At 49.3% G+C, this 18242-nt stretch overlaps 1 protein-coding gene across 1 annotated transcript; it reads left to right on the top strand.

The window, feature by feature from the left end:
* Window positions 1-1295: 1295 nt before the first annotated feature.
* LONP1 (lon peptidase 1, mitochondrial) lies at window positions 1296-17658 on the top strand. Its single transcript, XM_035116991.3, has 18 exons — window positions 1296-1751; window positions 3586-3674; window positions 3991-4110; window positions 4990-5206; window positions 5399-5460; window positions 6784-6913; window positions 7996-8079; window positions 8848-9068; window positions 9171-9309; window positions 10194-10372; window positions 10478-10565; window positions 11508-11630; window positions 12522-12638; window positions 13301-13441; window positions 13562-13727; window positions 14759-14967; window positions 16392-16556; window positions 17292-17658. The coding sequence occupies exons 1-18, from the start codon at window positions 1329-1331 to the stop codon at window positions 17457-17459; spliced, it is 2841 nt and encodes a 946-aa protein (XP_034972882.2). The 5' UTR covers window positions 1296-1328; the 3' UTR covers window positions 17460-17658.
* The last annotated feature ends 584 nt before the right edge of the window (window positions 17659-18242 follow it).

Genomic DNA, 18242 nt, shown 5'->3' with positions numbered 1-18242 from the left:
AATGGCAAGCCTATTATCATATTCTGTTAGAAGAATCCTAAGGCCTCAAATATAAAATGAATGTTCATAGGTGTGCTAGGTGAGCACGCATACATCCTATGCCCTTTTAAAATGTGGTTTTTGGGAGGGGGGCTATTGGGTTGTTTTTCTATCTATTATGTATTTTGTGATTTTATATCTTGATTTTATTCCGTGAACCGCCCTGAGACCCTCAGGTATAGGGTGGTATATAAATTCTAATGATGATGATGATGATAGAATCATAGAATCATAGATTTGGAAGAGACCACGAGGGCCATCCAGTCCAACCCCCTGCCAAGGAGGAAACACCATCAAAGCATTCTTGACATATGCCTGTCAAGCCTCTGCTTAAAGACCTCCAAAGAAGGAGACTCCACCACACTCCTTGGCAGCAAATCCCACTGCCGAACAGCTCTTACTGTCAGGAAGTTCTTCCTAATGTTGAGGTGGAATCTTCTTTCTTGAAGTTTGAATCCATTGCTCCGTGTCCGCTTCTCTGGAGCAGCAGAAAACAACCTTTCTCCCTCCTCTATATGACATCCTTGTATATATTTGAACATGGCTATCATATCACCCCTTAACCTTCTCTTCTCCAGGCTAAACATACCCAGCTCCCTAAGCCGTTCCTCATAAGGCATCGTTTCCAGGCCTTTGACCATTTTGGTTGCCCTCTTCTGGACACGTTCCAGCTTGTCAGTATCCTTCTTGAACTGTGGTGCCCAGAACTGGACACAGTACTCCAAGTGAGGTCTGACCAGAGCAGAATACAGTGGTACTTTACTTCCCTAGATCTAGATGCTATACTCCTATTGATGCAGCCCAGAATTGCATTGGCTTTTTTAGCTGCTGCTTTTTTATGATGATGACATGAACCCAAGTAAAATGATATAATACGTTACACCCATATATACACTGTAAAATAATATACAGCAAAATAAAACAAATATATATATACACTGTAAAATAAAATAAAATGACATAATATAATATAATTAACATATGTAGCACATATACACTGTAATATAAAATAAGGGAATAATGTAATGTAATATAACACACAAATTTACACACTGCATGAAATGAGACAATTCTCATTTTTGAAATCCTTCCTACCCGGGAAAGCCAAAGGAAACGAAACTGGCCAATCAGCGGCTGCGGCGCCTCGCCCGCCTCCCTCCCTGCCACCGGAAGTCCGCCCGGGCCCGCTCTGCCCCCGCCCCTTCCGCTCCCTCCCGCTCTCGGTCTCCCCTGCCTCCGGCGTCGCGCGGCGTTGGCGTCACACCTCGCGCGCGGCGTCGGCTTCCAAGATGGCGGCCTCCATGTCGGCGGCGTCTCCGCTGCGCCTGCTGTGGCGGGGCCGGGCCCGTCTGTGCCCGAGGCGGACTCCGGCTGCTTCCCGAGCCTGGGCGGCGGCGGCGGGGTCCGGACGGGCTTGGCTTCCCCCGGCGGCGGCGGTGGCGGCTCCTCGTCCTCCTCCCCCTCCCCCCCAGCGGCTGCTGTGCTTCGTGCGAGGCCCCGGAGACGGTTCTCCTTCCTCCTCCTCCTCGGACGGCGGCCTGGAAGACGGAGAAGGAGGCGGCGAAGGCGGAGGCGGAGGGGGCGGCCTCCCCGGGGATGGCGGGCCGGGGACGGCCCTGGCTCCCCTCATGGTCCCCGAGAGGGTCCCGCACGTGCCGCTCATCGCCGTCTCCAGGAACCCCGTCTTCCCCCGCTTCATCAAGATCCTCGAGGTAGCACGGAAACCCACCTCGCCCTCCCGGTCTAGAGCAGGGCTTCCCAACCTTTTGGGGGCTCTTAGAATAATTTTAAGGTCTTAGATATATCGGTCAAGCGGTTTCGGATATAGCTGGAGACCCACAGACAGACACATTTTTATTTATATAGATGTATGTGCTTGCCTTGTACATTTATGAACATTTTATTCTATATTTGAGACCTTAGGATTCCTATAAGGGGAGGCAAGGGTGCAAACAAACAATATTATTTTATTATTCTTACTATAGTTATTATTGTAATTGTTATATTGTTAGTTACAGGTAGGTAGCTGTGTTGTTCTGAGTCGAAGCAAAATAAAAAAATTACTTCAGTAGCACCTTAAAGACCAACTAAGTTTTTATTTTGGTATGAGCTTTCGTACGAAAAGGTGCTACTGAAGTAATTTTTTAATTTTTTTATATTGTTGTTGTTGTTCCTGCCCTGGTGTGGGAGAGGGGAGGGGAGGCCTCATCCTGATGTGGGGCATCGTGTGTGTGTGTGTGTGTGTGTGTGTGTGTGTGTAAACACACAACACACACACAAAAAACCCACAATCCCTGGAATTTTAGGATGTGACTCATAAACCGGCCGTCTGCTGGATTTCACACCGTTTCATCATCTCCTTTGCCGCTCATTTCAAGAAAATCGAAGCACAGCTCCTTTGGTTCGAACTATCAGCTGTTGTTTCCCTGTGGTTCCAGCTGAATGGCTTTTTGGATCCTTACCAACTCTGCAATGCGATGCCGCAATTTGCTTGCAGTGGCAACGCTTTCAGCCTTGGTGTTGTCCAAAACTCAAGATTAGACACACTGCCCTTTGAATTGCTTTTCCCCTTGAGAGGCCCAGAGCTCACCAAGGCCGCCTTTTCAAGGATTTGTTTGGGAGACAGACTGCGGGGAGAGAGAGAGATTGGGGGCTGTTCTTGTTTGGGCAGAAACCACAGTTCAGCATCTCTTGTTTCCTTGAACTGTGGTGGATGTGACAACATTTATATATGCTGGTAAGGAAGGGCAGAATTGAGAGAGAGGGCTGAATGTTCCTCAAGGGCCTTGTACGACCTTCTGGCAACCAATGTTCATCTGATTTCTACTCAAAATACAAGGAGCAAACCTTAATTCTAGTCAGGGTGGATAAAAATCAATGTTTTTAAATAAATAAATCAGTTTTTTATTTATTTAAATCAGATTTTTAAAATTTAAATTGGATTTTTAAACAACAACAACAACAACAACAACAATTTATTATTTATACCCCGCCCATCTGGCTGGGTTTCCACAGCCACTCTGGGCGGCTTCCAACAAAATATTAAAATACAATGGCCTGTTAAACATTAAAAGCTTCCCTAATGCTTTGGGAGGAAAAAACTTTCTAAAGATAGTTTTCTGTTTAAGTTGCATTATAGTCCAGAGGCTTTTATCAGGAAATAAGGATTTGTTTTAAGTTTTTCATGTGTGCTAAAATTCAGTCTAAAGTGGGGTTGTTGGGTTTTTTTAAAAAAATTGTGAAATCACATTGTGACCCATTGCGATGGCTTATAGCTTTTAGCAATAAAGATTTCATTCATTCATTGGGGCTGACTCCCTAGCAAATGGGCTTCGGTCCAAGAAAAGCTGCAACTTGGAGGTCCATGCTCCCCTCTTTGCCAGACTCTTTCTCTCCTAGGCTTGCCTTAATTGACTGTGACTGCAAGGTTGTTTTAAACTTTTCTTAGTGTTGCATTTTAATTGATGTAACCTGCTCCAGAACCTTAGGGTGAAGGGTGGGTAATTCATTAACAACAACAACAACAACGACAAATTAACCTTTTAGGTGAAAAACAAGAAGCTGGTTGAGTTGCTGCGAAGGAAAGTCAGCCTTGCCCAACCATACGCTGGCGTCTTCCTCAAAAAGGACGACAGGTAAGCCCAGAGATTTCACCCCAGTCGTTCCTGGGGTCCCACTCGAGGAATGCCACCCATATATTGTGCTCCAAAGGCCAAGTGCAGTTTTAAATCTCTCCCCCCCCCCATTTAATGTTCCGCCTTAAGGGGATGAGGTCTGCAGCTCAGTAGCAGATCACTTGCTTTGCATGCAGAAAGTCTGTCCTGTGGGGGCATCTCTGGGGCTGGGAAAGACCCCTGAGCCTGAAACCCTGGAGAGCCATTGTTGCCCCCCCCCCCCGGCAAAAAAATAAATTTCTCTCTGCCTGCCATTCTGCTTTCACTCCGTCTCCAGCAATGAGTCGGACGTGGTGGAGAACCTGGACGAGATCTACCAGACGGGAACGTTTGTACAGATTCACGAGATGCAGGACCTTGGCGACCGGTTGAGGATGATTGTTATGGGGCACCGGAGGTAAAGCCCCCCCCCCTGCAGGCCTCCCATCTCCTTCCTCATTGGCCTCCCCTCTGGTGAAGGGGAGGGTCGGGGAAAGAAGCGGCAAATGAGAAAGATGCAGACTGGATGACGAGCGCTTGCAATTGGGGAAGAATAGCTGCGCTTCATTCTGCCCCTCCTCCTCCTCCTCTTCTTCTTTGGCGATCCCTCATAGCCAAGTAAGATTGTCTTCCATAAACATGGTTTTCACAGTGAGTCCGTAAGTGACTGTAGAGGCCAATTCTGGATCCACACGTCCTTCCACAGTGGGAACATAAGTTTCCAGGCGGGAGTTGATCCCGGTGAGGGTTTGCCAAGCATGCCTCCCTCTTAGCATGTTCCGGTTAGCACTCCGGTTTGCAAACATTCTTTGGAACCCGAACGTCCAACGCAGCTTCCGATTGGCTGCAGGAGCTTCCTGCAGCCAATTGGAAGCCGTGTCTTGGTTTCTGATAATTTTGGAAGTCCAACGGACTACTGGGATGGATTCAGTTCGACTTCCAAGGTACGACTGTAGTAATTTATCTCCTTGCCATCTGGTGGAAGGGCTTTCCACAGGACAGGCACCACCACCGAAAAGGCCCTCTGCCTGGTTCCCTGTAACCTCGCTTCTCACAGGGAGGGAACCGCCAGAAGGCCCTCTGGGCTAGACGATAGGGGTGGAGATGCTCATTCAGGCATACAGGGCTTTAAAAGTCAGCACCAGCACTTTGAATTGTGCTCAGAAACATGCCTGGAGACACCGTGTGTGTGTGTGTGTGTGTGTGTGTGTGTGTGTGTGTGAGAGAGAGAGAGAGAGAGAGCGAGAGAATGCGGATCCCTTTACTAAGCCCATCTCCCCGCCCTCTGGGCCTTCAGGATTCGGATCAACAAACAGCTGGAGGTGGATCCCGAAGAGGCGGCTGAGGAGAGCAAGTCAAAGACCCGCCGGAAGCAGAAGCGGTCCAAGAGGGAGGCAGGCGAGCCTGTGGGGGACGTGGTGCTGGAGCCCCTCGAAGCGCCCCCAGGCGAGGTCCTCATGGTGGAAGTGGACAATGTGGCCCACGAGGAATTCCAGGTCACGGAAGAGGTCAAGGTGAGTGAGCTGGCTGAAAGTCGCCCCTTCGGTGCCCCTTGGGAGTCTGCAAAGGGAATGTTGCCCTTCCTGGACAGGTGCCGAGAGGGGCCAGGGCATTCCAGTGAGTGGAAATGGAGGTTCGTTCCTGGAGGGGGGTGTCCCTCTCCCTTCCCACCCTCCAACCGCCCCTACCGCTGTCTTCCTTCGCAGGCCCTGACGGCCGAAATCGTCAAGACCATCCGAGACATCATCGCGCTGAACCCGCTGTACAGGTGAGTTTGAAGAAGGCTTTCGCGCCACCCTCTTTGCCCCCCGGCCCTGCCTCCCCCAGGAAGTGGCCGTACAGGCAGTGTGGCCCTTGGGGGCTCTGCCCTTCCCTTGAGCCCCCGTTGGGGAGCTGCCTTGGGAACCCAATGGCAAACTAAATAGCAAGCTTCTCCCTTGGAACCATTTTCAACTGTTTTTATATGTTGAACAGTCTGTAAACGTTCAAATTCCTAAGGAATTGTTTTTTGCATTTTTCTTGCTGGAACCATCTTACTTCTTTCAGAACTCTGTATTTATTTTTTACCGTTGCCACACGCCCTGGGACATAGGGTGGGTGAGGGATTTAGGAACTGAACAAAGGAGTTCATAACATATTGGGAGTTTTGTTAGGCAAACAAAACTCCTCTATCCTCTATCAAACAAAACTTCCAATTACCTGGCCCGCCTTAGCAGGGCAATACGCAGCTTCTGAAGTGTACAGGAGTCCCAAGTCTAGCATGGAGTGTACATTGGGACTTTGGTTCTCAAATTTAATCCATTCTGGAAGTCCTTTCCAAAACCAAAGTGATATTTGGAGCTTTTCTTTTTGCTATTTTTCTTTTGCATTTTTGTTTGTGTGGCTTTTTCATTTCCCCCCCCCCTGTGACTTATTCTTCATTTTATGGGACTGACTTGTGACTGTGGCTTGTGACTTTGTTTTTGTGACTTTGTTTTTGTGACTGTGTGGAACCCAGTTCAGCTACTAGTTGATTGATTGTGTGACTTTTATCCGGAAATGGATAAAAGTCCCCCATCCAAACAATGACTGTCATCAGTGTACGTAAGAAAAAATAATAATTTCTATCCTCTACAATGCTGCCTTATTTATTTTATAGTACAGTACATTGATTCTTGCTTTTTTATGGATCAATGGTCTCGTTAGAGAGTAAAATTCATGTTCAATTCCTGTCTTAGGGCTTGCTTTTAAAAGTCTGGAATGGATTAATCCGTTTTGCATTACAGCCTATGGGAAAGAAGCGTGTCTTGGTTTTGGAACGCTTTGGAACGGATTAAGTTTGAGAACCATGGTACCACTGTAAAGTTATTTTAAACATTTTTTTCCTATTCATTATATATCATTTCCCGGAATTCCTTTATCATTTTGCAATTCCACCACATATGACCAAAGGTTCCCTCATACTAAACACCTCAGTCGAGCCCAGAAGCTGCGCATGCATGGAAAACTTCCCCCCAGTGTTGTTTCTGGGACTGAAGGACTCTTCCGTGACAATAAGTGGGAGAGAGGCAGCCCCTCCCTTCTGACTTGCCGTTTTGTCCCGCCCTTGCAGGGAGTCCGTGCTTCAGATGATGCAGGCAGGGCAGAGAGTTGTCGACAACCCCATCTACCTGAGTGACATGGGGGCTGCGCTGACGGGGGCCGAGTCCCACGAGCTGCAGGACATCCTAGAAGAGACCAATGTAAGTGGGGAGGGACAATCTGCTGGGGGGCCCAGGCGGATCTCTCTAGATCAGCCATCCACAGGTAGGTCGCCTGGGTTTTCCAGGTCAATCGTGGGGTCTAAAGAAGTGATCGCCTGGGTGCCCCCGTTCAATCGTGCCCCACCCTGCCCATCGCACCCCCGCACTATGTCCCATCACTGCTGTGAAAGCCTGTATTTTCTGCAGCGGCGGGCTGTTGGGTGAGCGATTTTAAGCATCCCCCCCCCCCAAAGAAGCTGAACAACTCTTGCCACTCTCTGCAACAGAAGCTTAACAATTCTGGTCAATGTCCCCCCCCCCCAAAGCCCAGCAACTCTGGCAATGACAATGGGTAGATCACTGCCAGTTTTATTATACTGGGAGTAGATCGCAGTCTCTAGAGAGCTGGACGTGCCTGGTCTAGATGAACTGGCCGGGTGCTAAGGGCCTCGACTGACCACCTTTCCTCGGTGGAACTCCCTGCCACTAGAGATTCAGCGGGCCAACTTTTAAGTGCCTCCTGGAAGCTTTCCTATCCTGCCAGGCATGTTGCAGGCAGCGAAGAAGACATCCTTCGACAATGGTTAATTGATTTCTCTTTTTAACCTCTCTTTTTTAAAAAAGCTGTTTTTTTGGGTGTTTGTTGCTGAAAACCGCTTTGGTACTCCCCACCCCCCACCCCTTAATATTTTCCCAGGCAGGTCTTTGGAAACTTATATGCAGACGATGCTGGCCTTGTGGGCTGCTGTTTTAATTCCTGGGTCCAGATGTGCAGCACTATCGTTTTGCAAAAAATAATTTCATATAAAACAGAGGACTGCTATAACAAGGATCCGAATGTGCTTGTGATTCATTCCAGCTATTGTTTTTTTTTAACTAGTAACAACGTCATTTTATAGTGATGTGTTTAAAATGTCAGATGCCTCCTTGAACCTTGGGAGAAAGGCGGGCTAGAAATATACAAATCAAGAATAATCCTTGGCGCCGTGGAGCCTTCTTGGACATAACTCTCCTTCCCCTGAACCCCAAGGCTCTCCGACCCCCCGAAAAGACACATGGGAATCTCTTTCCTTTCCTCCTAGATTCCCAAGCGCCTCTACAAAGCCCTCTCTCTGCTGAAGAAAGAGTATGAACTCAGCAAACTCCAGCAACGTCTTGGGCGGGAGGTGAGCAGAAGGTCTCCTTGGAGGTATTATGGGGCAGAACGAGGTTCCCAACAGAACATTAAAAACACGATAAAAGCTCAAACATTAAAAACTTCCCTAAACAGGGCTGCCTTCAGGTGTCTTCTAAGAGTCAGGTACCAGTAGTTGTTCATTTTCTTGACATCTGATGGGAGGGCGTTCCACAGGGCGGGCGCCACCACCGAGAAGGCCCTCTGCCTGGTTCCCTATAACCTCACTTCTCTCGGGGAGGGAACCGCCAGAAGGCCCTCAGGAGATGGACCCCGGTCCAGGGTGGAGACACTCCTTCAGGTCTACTGGGCCGTTGAGGGCTTTCAAGGTCAGCACCCAGACTTTGAATTGTGCTTGGAAACGTCCTGGGAGCCAATGCAGGTCTTTCAGGACTCGGGTTACATAGTCTCGGTGGCCGCTCCCAGTCCCCAGTCTAGCTGCCGCATTATGGATTAGTTCAGGTTCCAAGTCACCTTCCATGGTAGCCCCACAGAGAGCGCATGGCAGCAGCCCAAGCGGGAGATAACCAGAGCATGCACCACTGGCCAGACAGTCTGTGGGCAGGGAGGGTCTCATCCTGCGTCCCAGATGGAGCTGGGGGACAGCCGCCCTAGACATAGAATGGACCTGTGCCTCCATGGACAGCCGGGAATCCAAAATGACCCCCAGGCCGCGCAGCTGGTCCTTCAGGGGCACAGTTGCCCCATTCAGGACACCCGCCAAAGCCCTCTCCGCTCTCCCATGTCTCCCTGCCGGCAGGTGGAGGAGAAGATCAAACAGACGCACCGCAAGTACCTTTTGCACGAGCAGCTGAAGATCATCAAAAAGGAGCTGGGCTTGGAGAAGGAGGACAAGGATGCCATTGAGGAGAAGTTCCGCGAGCGGCTGAAGGACCTTGTGGTCCCCAAGCACGTCATGGAGGTCATCGACGAGGAGCTGAACAAGCTCGGGTTGCTGGACAACCACTCGTCCGAGTTCAGGTGAGTCGGGCGGGGGCAGGGCGGGGGTTCAAGCTGGAACCCAGCGGCATCCTTAGGGGAGGAGGGGCTTCCTGTCCTGACGCGGCCGCCTCTCCCCTCCAGCGTCACGCGGAATTACCTGGACTGGTTGACCTCCATCCCATGGGGCAAGTGCAGCGAGGAGAACCTGGAGCTGGCGAGGGCCCAGGAGGTCCTGGAAGAGGATCATTACGGCATGGAGGACGTCAAAAAAAGGGTTCTGGTAAGGACAAACGGGCGGTCGGGGGGTCTCTGCGCCTCCGAGGCGGGGTGGGGCGGAAACACAGGCCATGTTTTCCCCAAGCGCTGAACCGCGGTTAGGTATGAACCATGGTTTGCTCCTTTCCTTTCTATTAAGAGCAATGGAGAGAAGATAGGTACTGTATTTTTTTATTCTTATTTATTGAATTTATTTACCGCCCTGTAAACCGCGGTTACGTATCAACCATGGTTTGCTCCCTTCCTTTCGTCTTTAAGAGCAATGGGCAGAAGGCATGTAGAAACTCACAACTCATGAACAAATGGGGTATTAGCGTATTATTATTATTATTATTATTATTATTATTATTATTATTATTATTATTATATTATACTACCCTATGCGCTGTGGGTTAAAGCACAGAGCCTAGGGCTTGCCAATCAGAAGGTCGGCAGTTCAAATCCCCGTGACGGGGTGAGCTCCTGTTGCTCGGTCCCAGCTCCTGCCAACCTAGCAGTTCGAAAGCACCTCAAAGTGCAAGTAGATAAATAGGTACCGCTCCAGCGGGAAGGTAAACGGTGTTTCTGTGTGGTTTGAATGTTTAAAATATCTATGCAGTATATCACAAGTTTAATGGTTTAGTAGCTGGAAAATTGGGTAACGGGATCTGGAATGTAAAGATGATTTGGTTCATTTAAAGAACCAGAAGAGGGGGTGGAGGGAAGTCCAGGGATTTTTTTTGGGGGGGGGATGTTTTCTTTTGGTTTTTTTTTTAATGTTAATGAGAAATGTGGGGGATAATTTGGTATTGATAGAATATGGCATATATTGGATTTTTTTAATAACTGAAAACTAATAAGAAGTATTTAACAAGAAAAAGAAATAAGCTCGTTTTCTTTGCTGCCCAGGAATTCATTGCCGTCAGCCAGCTGCGAGGCTCCACTCAGGGCAAGATCCTCTGCTTCTTTGGCCCCCCCGGCGTGGGCAAGACCAGCATCGCCCGCTCTATCGCCCGGGCCTTGAACCGCGAGTATTTCCGCTTCAGCGTAGGAGGGATGACGGACGTGGCTGAGATCAAGGGGCACAGGTGGGGCGGCCATTGTTCGCAGCCACTTTAGTTGGGGGTTGGCTTAGAGGATGCCCTGGGGCTCCCGGGTTCCAACTCCTCTGCGGTCCTTTGCTTCTCGTGCAGGCGGACGTACGTGGGGGCCATGCCAGGGAAGATCATCCAGTGCCTGAAGAAGACCAAGACGGAGAACCCCCTCATTCTGATCGACGAGGTGACGGGGTCTTGGGGGCATCTCCTCTGGGCTCTTGGGCTATTGATTGACTGATTGATTGATTTGTCAGGAGGTTTTTAATGAATGATTTTTTCGTGTATCTTTGATTGTTTGTTGGAAGCTGCCCAGAGTGGCTGGGGAAACCAGATGTGCGGGGAATAAATAATAATTATAATTATAATTATTTGTATGCCGCCCCCATCGTTCAGCCCGGACACCGGGGTCCCTCTCCCAAGGGCCTTCTGGCGGTCCCCCCCCCCCCCGCGAGGTTACAGAGAACCAGGCAGAGGGCCTTCTCGGTGGTGGCACCCGCCCTGTGGAACGCCCTCCCATCTGACTTTTCTTAGAAGACGTCTGAAGACAGCCCTGTATTGGGAAGTTTTTAACGTGTGATGTTTTATTGTGTTTTTCATATTCTGTTGGGAGCTGCCCAGAGTGGCTGGGGAAACCCAGCCAGATGGGCGGAGTATAAGTAATAAATTATTATTATTATTATTATTATTATTATTATTATTATTATTATTATTTATTAAGATGGGCAGGGTATAAGTAAGAAATTATTATTATTATCTCCTCTGGGCTCTTACTAATTGATTTGTGTTCCGCCCTTAATCTGTGGGCAGCTCACAACATAACGTAACCCAAGTTGCGTAATGGAAACAAGAACAACAGCGGGGGTGGGGTGGGGGGAGGACCAAAACACAATAACCCCCCCTCCCCACCAACACATTTTAAAGGGTATATATATAGGGTGTTAATCAGCTCAAGACCTGGTTGAAAGGGAACAGTTTTGCCTAGTGTAATGAAGGCGTCAGGCAAGCCTCCCTGGGGGGAGTGTTCCACCAACGCGAAGCCACCACAAAAAAGGCCCCGCTCCTGCGTTGCCGCCCTTGGGGGGGGGCCCTGCTCCTCCCTGGCGCTGACGCGGCTCCTGTGCTTCAGGTGGACAAGATTGGCAGGGGCTACCAAGGGGACCCGTCCTCTGCGCTCCTCGAGCTGCTGGACCCCGAGCAGAATGCAAACTTCCTGGACCACTACCTGGACGTCCCGGTTGACCTCTCCAAGGTACGTTCCCTCCTCTCTCTCTCGAGGCTGGGCTCCCTGGACCCTTGGGGTGGGGTGGGGTGTGTGTGTTTGGATGGGCCCCCCAGTGGCCAGCAGGGTCAGTGGTTAGTGGGGAGGGAATCCGGGGTCAAGAGACTCCTTGGGGGTTACTGGGAGGCTGGAGAACATCTGTGGTGATGGGTGTTGAGATGGAACAATCATATTTCTATATGCCGCTTTTTGTCTTTTAAAAACATTTTACCCAATTTCCAGGAATTCCACATGCAATTCCAGTACATTTTTTTTTAAAAAAAATCCTTTCAATTGCCAATCCCCTCCGTTTGTCACAGCCCGCCTCCCCTCGTTTAACGTCAAAATCGTAACACCATCGTCTCCAAATCTTCCTGCTCGAATCCTGCTCACAGATGCTTCATGTTGTTGTATTTCTTCAAATAATCTGAATAATTTCGTCAGAAATAAAAGAGAGAGAAAATCGTCATTAGATTTTCTTATTTTGGCTGCCAGAGTTGACATAGTCTGTAATTTTGGTTATCCATTCTTCTCTAGTGAGAACTTCTTTCTTTTTCCATTTCTGGAATACACACATAAGCAACTTAACCATTTTGGGGGGGAAATTCTGTCCCTGTAATCCCTAGCAGAAAAGTTTTTTCTTTTTTCTTTTTTGGTGGGCTCACCTTTTTGTAATCTGTTCCTATATCGTTTCCCTGAACACCCTTCCTTTTTACACAACTCCTATCTGTGCCCCTTTCCATGCACATGAATCGCAAAGCGGAGGACTGAGCGCCACTTCTCTGTGCCCACCAGGCCAGAGCGGCTCTGGGTCTGGCTTTGCGGGTCTGCCAAGGTGCCCAGGCCTAAGCACGCTCTCCGCCTTGTGTGCTCCCACCCCAGGTGCTCTTCATTTGCACGGCCAACGTGACGGAGACCATCCCGGAGCCCCTGCGCGACAGGATGGAGATGATCAACATTTCGGGGTATGTGGCGCAGGAGAAGCTGGCCATCGCGGAGGTGAGACCCTGAAAGCCCCAGCCAAGCAGCAGGGGGATTTGAACCCCTGCTTAAAATGAATGAGCCCGGCTCTGGCGGAAAGGCAGTTTCATCTGCAATGGGTTTACGGAGAACGAGGAGCGAAATGTCCATTTTTAGCGGGCGCCAGGCTTAAGTCCGCCGCTAGGTTTAGCTTTTTGCGAGACAAAAGAGGGCAGGAGGTGAGCGGCTTCTAAGGATTGGGCTTCTCTAGAGAATGATAGAATTGGGAGGGACTCCCAGGGCCCATGTAGTCCAACCCCCTGCAATGCAGGAATCTCAACTCGGGGTGGGGGGGGGGGGTGGAACAGCCCCAGAGTCTGAACATTCAGCACAACTCACTCTGGGATTGAGGGAAAATGAGGTTTCAATGAGGACTAGAACCCCGGGCACTGTTTATATGATTGGGCGTTCCTTTATGACATATACCATACTTTTCTGTGCATAAGCAGGGTTATTTTTTGGATAAATCAATGTCAAAAATTTGTGGTCGTCCTATCCATGGCTAATGCAGAGTGGGGACGGGGGATTCGTCATCTTATACACGGGAGGTGGGGTGTTATACACGAAAAATACGGTATGTTATATACGGTTTTGTGTCATTCGTGGGGGGGCCTGATCTCACTTCTCTTTCCCTCCCCCAGAAATACCTGGTCCCCCAGGCCCGGGTCCTTTGTGGTCTGGATGAGGCCAAGACCAGCATCACCCAAGACGTCCTGACCGTCCTCATTAAGCAATACTGCCGGGAGAGCGGGGTGAGGAACCTGCAGAAGCAAGTGGAGAAGGTGAGAGAGAGGACCTTTTTGTTGTTGTGGAGGGGGGGGGGAACTGAGGCATTGTGTCCTCCCTCACCTTCCCACCCCCCAAAATAAGGGCTCCAACCCCCATCCCATTTGCTTGCTCAGGTGCTGCGGAAATCTGCGTACAAGATTGTCAGCGGGGAGGCGGAAAAGGTGGAGGTGACCCCCGAAAATCTCCAGGATTTTGTGGGGAGGCCCATCTTCACAGTGGACCGGATGTACGACGTGACCCCCACTGGGGTGGTGATGGGGCTGGCCTGGACCGCCATGGGTGAGACTCAGAAGCTCCTTTTCTTTCTCTCTCTCTTTCTCCCTCTCTGGATAAGAATTTTTATTAGTTTTCAAGTACAATACAGTGGTACCTCGGTTTATGAACACAATTGGTTCCGGAAGCCTGTTCATAAACTGAAGCGTTCATAAACTGAAGCGAACTTTCCCATTGAAAATAATGGAAAGTGGATTAATCCGTTCCAGACAGGTCCGCGGAGTACTCAACCTGAAGCGTACTACCCCGGAGCATGGGTGTAATTGGTTCCGGAAGCCTGTTCATAAACTGAAGCGTTCATAAACTGAAGCAAACTTTCCCATTGAGAGTAATGGAAAGTGAATTAATCCGTTCCAGATGGGTCTGCGGCGTTCGTAAACCAAAAATTCGTAAACCGAGGTGTTCATAAACCGAGGTTCCACTGTAATCCAATTATAGCCCCATTGTGTCACAATTACAATACAGTTCCCAATACAGTGGTACCTTGGTTCTCAAACGCCGAAAACCCGGAAGTCTGTTCCAAAACCAAGGTGTGCCTTTCCCATAGAAAGTCATGCAAAGTCACAAAAACAAATGAACCAAAAATGCCTCCAAAGCAAAATGAATAGCAAAAACAAAAGTGCCAAACTCATGGGTAGGCAGACTAAGGCCCGGGGGCCGGATCTGGTCCAATTGCCTTCTAAATCCAGCCCGCGGATGCTCTGGGAATCAGCTTGTTTTTACATGAGTAGAATGTGCCCTTTTATTTAAAATGCATCTCTGGGTTATTTGTGGGGCATAGGAATTCGTTCACCCCCCCCCCCAAAAAAAATATAGTCCGGCCCCCACAAGGTCTGAGGGGTGGTGGACCCGGAAATCGTTTGACTTCTTAAATGTTTGGAAACCAAGGCGCAGCTTCTGATTGGCACAGGCTCCCTGGAAACAATGGCCGACAGCCGCATTTGGCTTCTGGAAAACGGTTGGAAACCCTAACACTTGCTTCCGGGTTTTTGGCGTTTGGGAACCAATGTATGTCTGGCCCCCTTTCCCCCTCCCAGGCGGCTCCACCTTGTTTGTTGAGACCTCCCTCCGCCGCCCCAAGGACCGAGAGAGCAAGGAGGGCTCCCTGGAGGTCACAGGGCAGCTGGGCGACGTCATGAAGGAGAGCGCCAAGATCGCCTACACCTTCGCCCGGGCCTTCCTGATGCAGAGGGATCCTAGCAACGACTTCCTGGTGACGTCTCACCTCCACCTGCACGTCCCGGAGGTAAGAACGAGGCTGGACGTGGCACTGGGCAAGGTTCTCTCTTCCTCCTTCTCCCACCGCAAACAGTCATTAAGCTTTCCAGTCCTCACCAAGCACTTTTGCTGGTGGAGCTGAGGGTTTTTTTTTACCCTCTCAAGCTTTTGAGTTAGGCCCGTAGGAAACGATAGAGCCATAATGGGTTTGCTCCGAGTGAAGCTTAATAATAATAATAAGAAGAAGAATAAGAAGAAGAATTTATTATTTATACCCTGCCCATCTGCCTGGGTTTCCCCAGCCACAAGAATTTAAAAATACAATACAGGCGAAACTCGGAGAATTAGAATATTGTTGAAAAGTGCATTTGTTTTGTTTCAGTAAGGCAACTTAAAAGGTGAAACCAATATATGAGACAAATGCATGACATGCAAAGCAAGATATGTCAAGCCTTTATTTGTTGCCATTGTAATTATTTGTCATTAGGCGGGTCAATTATAAATGGAATGTCATTAATGAAATGTAATAGCGATGTTTATTTTTGTATTAGTGTATTAGTGTAACTATTTGTTTTATTACTGTTGAATTTCCAAAAGAAAGCATTTGTAAAAATTAAGAGGGGGGGAAAGTTGCATTACTGAAATAAATGCACTTTTCGACGATATCCTAATTTTCCGAGTTTCACCTGTATAAAGCTGCCCTTCAGATGTCTTCTAAAAGTCAGATAGTTGTTTATTTCCTTGACATCTGATGGGCGGGCACCACCACCGAGAAGGCCCTCTGCTTGGTTCCCTGTAAGCTCACTTCTCGCAGGGAGGGAACCGCCAGAAGGCCCTCGGAGCTGGACCTCGGTGTTTGGACTGAACAATGGGGGTGGAGACGCACCTTCAGGTACAGTGGTACCTCTACTTGCGAATTTAATGCGTTCCAAACGCACATTTGTAAGTAGAAAAAAATTGTAAGTCGAATCCCATAGGAATGCATTGGGAGAAAAAATTCTCAAGTAGAAAAAATCCTATCTAAACCGCATCCAAGATGGCGGGCGGAGCTCCATTCGTAAGTAGAAACATTTGTAAGTAGAGGTACCACTGTATACTGGACCTTTGAGGCCGTTTAGGGCTTGAAATGTCAGCACCAACCCTTTGAATTGTGCTTGGAAACATCCTGGGAGCCAATGTAGATCTTTCAAGACCAGTGTTATGTGGTCTCAGCGGCCGCTCCCAGTCTCCAGTCTAGCTGCCGCATTCTGGATTAGTTGCAGTTTCCAGGTCACCTTCAAAGGGAGCCCCGTGGAGAGCGCATGGCAGTGGTCCAAGTGGGAGATAACTCTTAGTTTGAAAGCAGCAAGATTCCCCCACCCTCTCTGTCATTATTCTTATTGGGTGGGTGTGCAGGGTCTGGTCTCTGATCTGCGCAGACTAAGCCTTGCCTCTCCCTCTCTCTGTGCGTAGGGAGCCACCCCGAAGGACGGGCCCAGCGCCGGGTGCACGATCGTGACGGCCTTGCTGTCCCTGGCGTTGGGGCAGCCCGCACGGCAGAACGTGGCCATGACCGGGGAGGTGTCTCTGACGGGCAAGATCCTTCCCGTTGGAGGGATCAAGGAGAAGACCATTGCGGTAAGTCAGGCAGCAGAAATGCTTCCTTCCTCCTGTGGCCGCAGCAGGGCTTCCAGGCAGGGATTGGGGGTGGATCCTGTTCGTTCTCCATTCTGCGTATCTGTAGCATCTGTCTATTAGGCTACCATTTCTTATCCCAAAGAATGGCAGCGTTGGGAAGGGATCCCGAGGGTTATCCAGCCCACCCCCTGGAATGCAGGAATCTTTTTGCCCAATACGGGGCTCGAACCCACAGCCCCGAGATTAAGAGTCTCAAGCTCTACCGAATGAGCTATCACTGGACAGGAACCAACAATATTTCCGATGCCTTTTTAAAATGTGGGGTTTTTTCGGGGGGGGGGGAGCTATTGGGTTGTTTTATTTTTATTAGGTATTTTGTGGTTTTATATCTTGATTTTATTCTGTGAACCACCCGGAGACCCCCTGGTATAAGGCGGTAGGTAAATTCAATAAATGATGATGAGTTGGCTCCTGCCCTGCCCCATTTTGCAGATTAAAACGTGTGTTTTAATTTGGTTTTTAGCTTGCTGTCAATTTTGATTATTTTTCAGCGTGTTTAGTTACATAACTCTTTTTAATTTTTAAACTGATTTCCTTGATTTTATTCTTTTGCAAACCGCTGAGGTTTCGGGTTGTTGCCCTTTCCTACAAGCAAGCGGTGTAAAAAAAAGAAAGAAAGTGAAATAGCAGAGCGCTTGATCCACGTGAACTGTCTCTGTCTCAACCCCCTCCTAGGCCAAGCGAGCCGGCGTCTCCTGCTTGATCCTGCCTCTGGAGAACAAGAAGGACTATTGCGACCTTGCGGACTTCATCACGGAAGGACTGGAAGTGCATTTCGTCGAGCACTACAAGGAGATCTTTGACATTGTTTTCCCAAAGCGCGATTCCCAGGAAGGAGAATGAGCACCTGGGCTCTAGCTGCCTTTGTTCCTCCTCACGCCGCCGTGGCCGAGCTCCGGCCCCGGGTCCAGGTCCAAGAGATGGGCTGAGCAGAGTGGGCCACCCTCCAATTATGCCTCTGTTTCCACCTGATGTGCTACACACCAAATGATGTGAATTATGAACTAATTAAAAAGCCTTTCAGTGAAATTTCCGATGCAAAGGGAAGTCTTGTGGAATGTGTTGGAACGTCTCCGTCTTGGCAAAGGGCAGCGTAAGGCATGTTTTGTTCGAGCGAAGCCAATCCCACCCTGTTCTACTCGTAAGAGGGTATCCGCAATGATCTTGCAAACATGGGAGCGGTAGACGCAAGTGGGGTAGTTGCTGCGGACGTTTGCACGATCCTCGCCAGTTAAAGGAATTGCACATCGCGCGAAGAAAGCAGCTAGAGGGAAGTTGGGAGGATAAGGCTATGCAGCGGAATCTCGGTTGTGGAACGTAATCTGTTTTGCCAGCTGGCAAAATCCATTGGAGAAATGTGCCTCGGAAGCAGCCCCAACTTCCGAAAATGGTTTGCAAACAGAACCAAACTGTTCAGCGTCCGAAGTGTTCGACAACCGAGGTTCCAACGTATAAAGGTTTCTGGGAGTCGCAAGTGAGCCAGAGTTGCTGCTGCAATTTTCCTTTGGGGGGTGTCCGGCCTCTCAAAGACAACCCCCTTTGCCCCGATTCATCAGACCCACTTTCCTGTCACGCCCACCTGGCTTTCTTGTGGCTGGCATGGCCAGTTTTGAAGCAGGCGCCCCC

This window comes from Zootoca vivipara, chromosome 6 (genome assembly GCF_965207765.1).
Source record: "Zootoca vivipara chromosome 6, rZooViv2.hap1.1, whole genome shotgun sequence".
In the NCBI taxonomy this organism is placed as follows: Eukaryota; Metazoa; Chordata; class Lepidosauria; order Squamata; family Lacertidae; genus Zootoca; species Zootoca vivipara.
The sequence above is the reverse complement of the archived record's forward strand: the minus strand, read 5'-3'. Positions and strand labels throughout refer to the sequence as shown.

What these genes read in the sequence shown, in the direction of transcription:
- LONP1 (XM_035116991.3), top strand. Translation starts at nt 1,329, where the DNA reads ATGGCGGCCTCCATGTCGGCGGCGTCTCCGCTGCGCCTGCTGTGGCGG. An exon ending in TCCCGGTTGACCTCTCCAAG is followed by an intron (nt 11,631 to 12,521) that starts GTACGTTCCCTC and finishes CTCCCACCCCAG; the next exon opens with GTGCTCTTCATTTGCACGGC. An exon ending in GCTGGCCTGGACCGCCATGG is followed by an intron (nt 13,728 to 14,758) that starts GTGAGACTCAGA and finishes TCCCCCTCCCAG; the next exon opens with GCGGCTCCACCTTGTTTGTT.